At 34.7% G+C, this 4,630-nt stretch overlaps 1 protein-coding gene across 1 annotated transcript in view; it reads left to right on the forward strand.

Annotated features, from left to right (window-relative positions):
- Positions 1 to 1,264, forward strand: part of LOC108570311 (membrane metallo-endopeptidase-like 1) — a 12,341-nt gene extending 11,077 nt beyond the window's left edge. The window contains exons 17-18 of the mRNA XM_017932150.1: positions 556 to 723; positions 1,017 to 1,264. Coding sequence (XP_017787639.1) covers positions 556 to 723; positions 1,017 to 1,196 — 348 coding nt within the window. The 3' untranslated portion in view covers positions 1,197 to 1,264. The remainder of the gene's footprint in view (positions 1 to 555; positions 724 to 1,016) is intronic.
- The last annotated feature ends 3,366 nt before the right edge of the window (positions 1,265 to 4,630 follow it).

The following is a 4,630-nucleotide window of genomic DNA, read 5'->3' on the forward strand; positions in this document are numbered from 1 at the left end:
AAAAAAAAATTATAAAGCATAATACTATAATCCTATGCTTAAAATGTATTTTTTTGTGGCCGCCTGACTGCAACCTGCAAATCTTGCGCGACAGTGAACGTGTTAATAAGTAAATGTTGTTCAAATTATATTGTGTTTCATATCATTTTCATCAGAGAAATCTCATCAATATGTTAAGAAAAATTTCGGGATAAAAAAGTGTAAAATTAAAAAAGTTGATATTTAAATCGCTTGGTTGCCTCGACTCACTTTTCATTCTTATCTCTTATTCGCTGTCCTTGTCTAGGTTCGGCAAACTACAAAGGCGGGCGCGAGGCTCGAAAACGTATTCCCTGACCCTAGGAGTATCAGGTTTAGCTTCCTTGCGGTCTGACACTTGTGGAGAATATACTGTATATATATTCCCTATTTATTCTGTTAAACTATTGAAACGTTCTATTAAAAATTTCTCTCTTAACTTAAGAAAAAAAGGATAATTCACAAAAAATACAATTTAACTGCTAGCAGTAAAAGGAATGGATAATATTGTATATATATTAACGATAAATATTATAGAACTACGGGAATCAAACAGTCGGTGAAAATATAGCCGACAGTATGGGCCTGCAAGCTGTATTTAGAGCTTACAAACGAAGAGAACGAGAATGTGGAAAGCCAGATCCTGCTCTACCAGGACTAGAACAATTTACCAACGACCAAAACTTCTTCTTGTCATTTGCTAATGTAAGACTACTATATTTTTAAAATTAATACGAACTTTTGTATACACTTCTTAAATACAATTACTTCACGATTCGAACTTCTACTACCGACATCCTAGTTTGTGTATCAATTCACATTTCGAATGCAATTCTGTCTTTCATTTTCACTATTTTATTGAAAAAAATAAGATTCTTTTGGAGAAATACTTTTTTTAATTCGTTTGTCTTAAAATCTACCAGATTTAAATGTAATATTAGGAAAAAAAGAGCGGCAAAGTTTAAAGCTATCTTACATATTACAACTTGAACTTACAGCTATGGTGTGAAACCGAGGACCGGAAAACTGCATTAGAAAACGCCAAGTATGACGTGCACAGTGCAGCACGTTTAAGGGTGATCGGACCAGTGACGAATTCACAAGCTTTTGCCAAAGCTTTCAATTGCCCAGTTGGCAGTGCTATGAATCCTAAAGAGAAATGTAACATATGGAAATAATGAAAAATTTCTGAATTTTTGTTAAATTTCAATCCAATTTGATAATATAATCTTACTAAGAAATGAAATAGAACACACAATTTGCAAACTACAATTTTGTTCTAATTTCCATTCATAAACATCCTGTTTTCCAGTAATATATACAACTATTTTAAATTTAAATTTCCCTTTATAAATCATACAAATTATGCAACCTAAGATTCACACTACGTACGAAATTTTTTTTCTACTAACCTATTTATTATTGATCGATATATATATATTTTGAAAATTCGTAGTAAATAATATTCAAGTTAATGTTAATGTACATTCAAACAGGATCAGCTTTAAATGCAAATACAAACACGTTCACGTTTCGTATCAGTGGAATACAAAGTAGAACGTCGAATTTCATTTGTCTGATTATTCAACACGTCGGTGAATTAATTCTCTCTCAATACCAGACTTTTTAATTTAGCAATTAAATTTAACCTTACTTTTTCTTCCCCGTCATCGCTCGTATTCCTTTCTGTAAGTCTCAATTATTTTTTACCGAATACCGCCTTGAACTCTGTGTTGCAAAAAAGAACAAGGATTCAGACCTCAAGGTAGCGTTCGATGCTGCACGCTTTGCGAAAGATGGGTTACATTGACTACAAGTGATCGTACAGACTAAATTCACTATAATCCCTGATTTATACATAGCAGAATGAACTGTAATATTGCTGGCTTCAAGTACATGTAAGAACCTTTATTCGAACTGCTGTTCAATATACGACTATGAAGATTAACCTTTGGATAGGAAAATCGCCCTGAAAGATGAGGCTAATAAACTTGTTTGGTAAAAATTATTGGGACAAATTTGAGAGACAAAAGATTTTATCATCACAAATTTCAGAGATAAAAGATTTTATTATCACAAGTTTAAGAGATAAAAAATAATAAATAATTTCGACCAAATATGTTAATTACCCTGATCTTGGAGGATGATTTTCACCCCTTCAAAGTGGACGATTGCCGATAAAAAAATACGTGTCGAAAATTTTTTTTAATACTACTATATTCATCGATATCGGTGGTTATCACTTCGGAATGTTCCCTCGTTAGACTTTCTATATTTTAAAACCTTGGAAACCCTTCTCCCTTAGACTTACAAAGCGAGTAAATTTTCTCTAACGTATATTCCACAATGTTGCAATCGAGTAATTTTCCAAACAGAAATTTTCATTCCCGTTCTCCTTAACAAATTGCGTACTTTCGACTTGTGACAGTTTTCTCGCGAGGATTTCCCACATATTCCCACACATCGAACGTATTTTGCCGATACCCGAACTTTCTGCATAATTATTCGCGTATACACAAAATTCCCTTGAAACTTCTAACAGCGTAGCAATTTCGCTAAATGATCTTCGTTCAAGTTCGCCGACATTTCTCGGTAATTGTCTCATCTCCGTGTTTCCAAATGATCATCTCTCGTCACTTTATCCCAACTTCCTATATTTCCGAACCTTCGAAATTTTTCTCCTCCTCTTAGAGACTTAAAGGTGGACGGAAACGCTGGTACGTTAAAACTCTACGTATATACATATTGTCGTCTGGTGAAAAATTTTCAGACGCATCCTCGTGAAAATGGTAAGGACCAACGGTGCGGAACGACGATATGTCATCCCGCGGTTATATCAGAAGTGTAAGCGCCTAACCGCATTGCATCGTTAACGGCGCGAGTGTTGCAATTCGGTGAGACAGTTGTAGATCGATGTAGGGACAGTAAATTAGATCAGGCAAAAGAACATTACCTAACTGTAGCACGAGCGCTCATCTTCAGACACAGGTCTCCAACACTTTCACAGATCAAATAGAAGTGGTGAAACTCCTCCGATTATACCAGTGCATCGAACAGAGCGTATATATCGCATTTGCTCAGCCAGAGAAAGCACGCTCTGATTCATCGGAATAAATGGTCACAGTTTAGAGAGGACGCATCCCATTATAATGTGCATATCTACCGATAAAACTATCACTCTCGCTCAATCGGTCGTGATATCGTGATAACGTGCTTTGAATTGCTAAATTTGTAACGTATGCTGTATAGGATCTTTTAAGTCGCGCAAGCAAACACATCGCAGACGAATACACATCTTTTTCTATTTGTTGCATAAACGACCGTCGGAGGTTGCATAAATAACAAAGAACGAAGGGGTTGAATTATTTCCAAACGACACGAATCTTTTGTCTTACGATCTTACGTACTCGTTCAAACATACATATACACCGTCGTTCACAAGTATTAGGACACCTATTATGTTTGTCCAGAAAATATTGTATGATTTAAATTACATGTCTTCGACGAAGTTAGTGTCGTACAGGGTAAACCTGGGTGAGATGCACCAACGATAGAGATTTAAGTGCAATTAAATTTTTCTTTCTTACCCAATTTTCTGTAGGTGAATATTTTCTTAGAGAAAGTATTGGACACTTTTGAAACTATTATTATAGTTTCCAGCGTTTTTCTGGTAAGAGGCAGATTTTCGAGAAAAACAGAAGAGGAGAAAATTTCGTTATTTTTTTATACACAATATGATGGCTTGGGAAGATTTCTTAAATTTGCAGGTTTTCGCGTAATGACGATATCGCGAATTTTTTTTTTAATCGACAGCTACAGTTGTTTTTAATGTGGCATAATCAATGGTGCATTATTGTGACCATATTTTTACAACGACACCTTAAATGGAAATAGATATTCGGAAGTTTTGTCGTATGTATTCGTTGTGCAAAGAGATTCCAGACTGAATCATTATTTTGAAGATCTTAACAATTTTGCAACGACTGTCTAGGTTTGTTTCACATCCAGTAAGTGTCCTAATACTTATGAACGGGAGTGTACGATCGAGCATTCGCGAATGCGACAAGAAAAGCTAGCCACATTCATGAGTGTTATGCAATTCATTGACTCCTCCCTTGATTCTACAACTTCCTTTCGTCTTCTCCAACATTTTCTCCGACAATGTTTCATCTCGTTCTCCAAAACAGACAAAAATGACATTTATAAAAAATTTCTCGCCTATTTTATTCATCCTTCGAAATCATTTAAATCATGTATAAAAAATTTTAATTAGGGTACCTGCTTTACGTAGCCCACTCTGTACAATTAAAATGAAATCACATGCAAAAGAATAAGGCTAGATAAAATTAATAAGAAAATACTGAATTTCCAATTAAGATATTTTCCGTTAAAGAAACTCTGATTTACGGTTATCTCGATGGAGAGACATCGTTTGAAATTTTCAATTAAAGTACTAATGATTCAATTCTCCTGATCGTATCAAATGATACGAGATGCGAAGAATGCTCTTATTTCTAATAGACTTTGAAAACATTTTTAATATTACGCGGCCTGTTTCAGCTTACAGCTGAAAGATTTTCAGATCCTATGCAGCACAAAAAAAAAAGTGCGA

This window comes from Habropoda laboriosa, unplaced genomic scaffold (assembly GCF_001263275.1).
Source record: "Habropoda laboriosa isolate 0110345459 unplaced genomic scaffold, ASM126327v1 scaffold68, whole genome shotgun sequence".
NCBI classification, from domain to species: Eukaryota; Metazoa; Arthropoda; class Insecta; order Hymenoptera; family Apidae; genus Habropoda; species Habropoda laboriosa.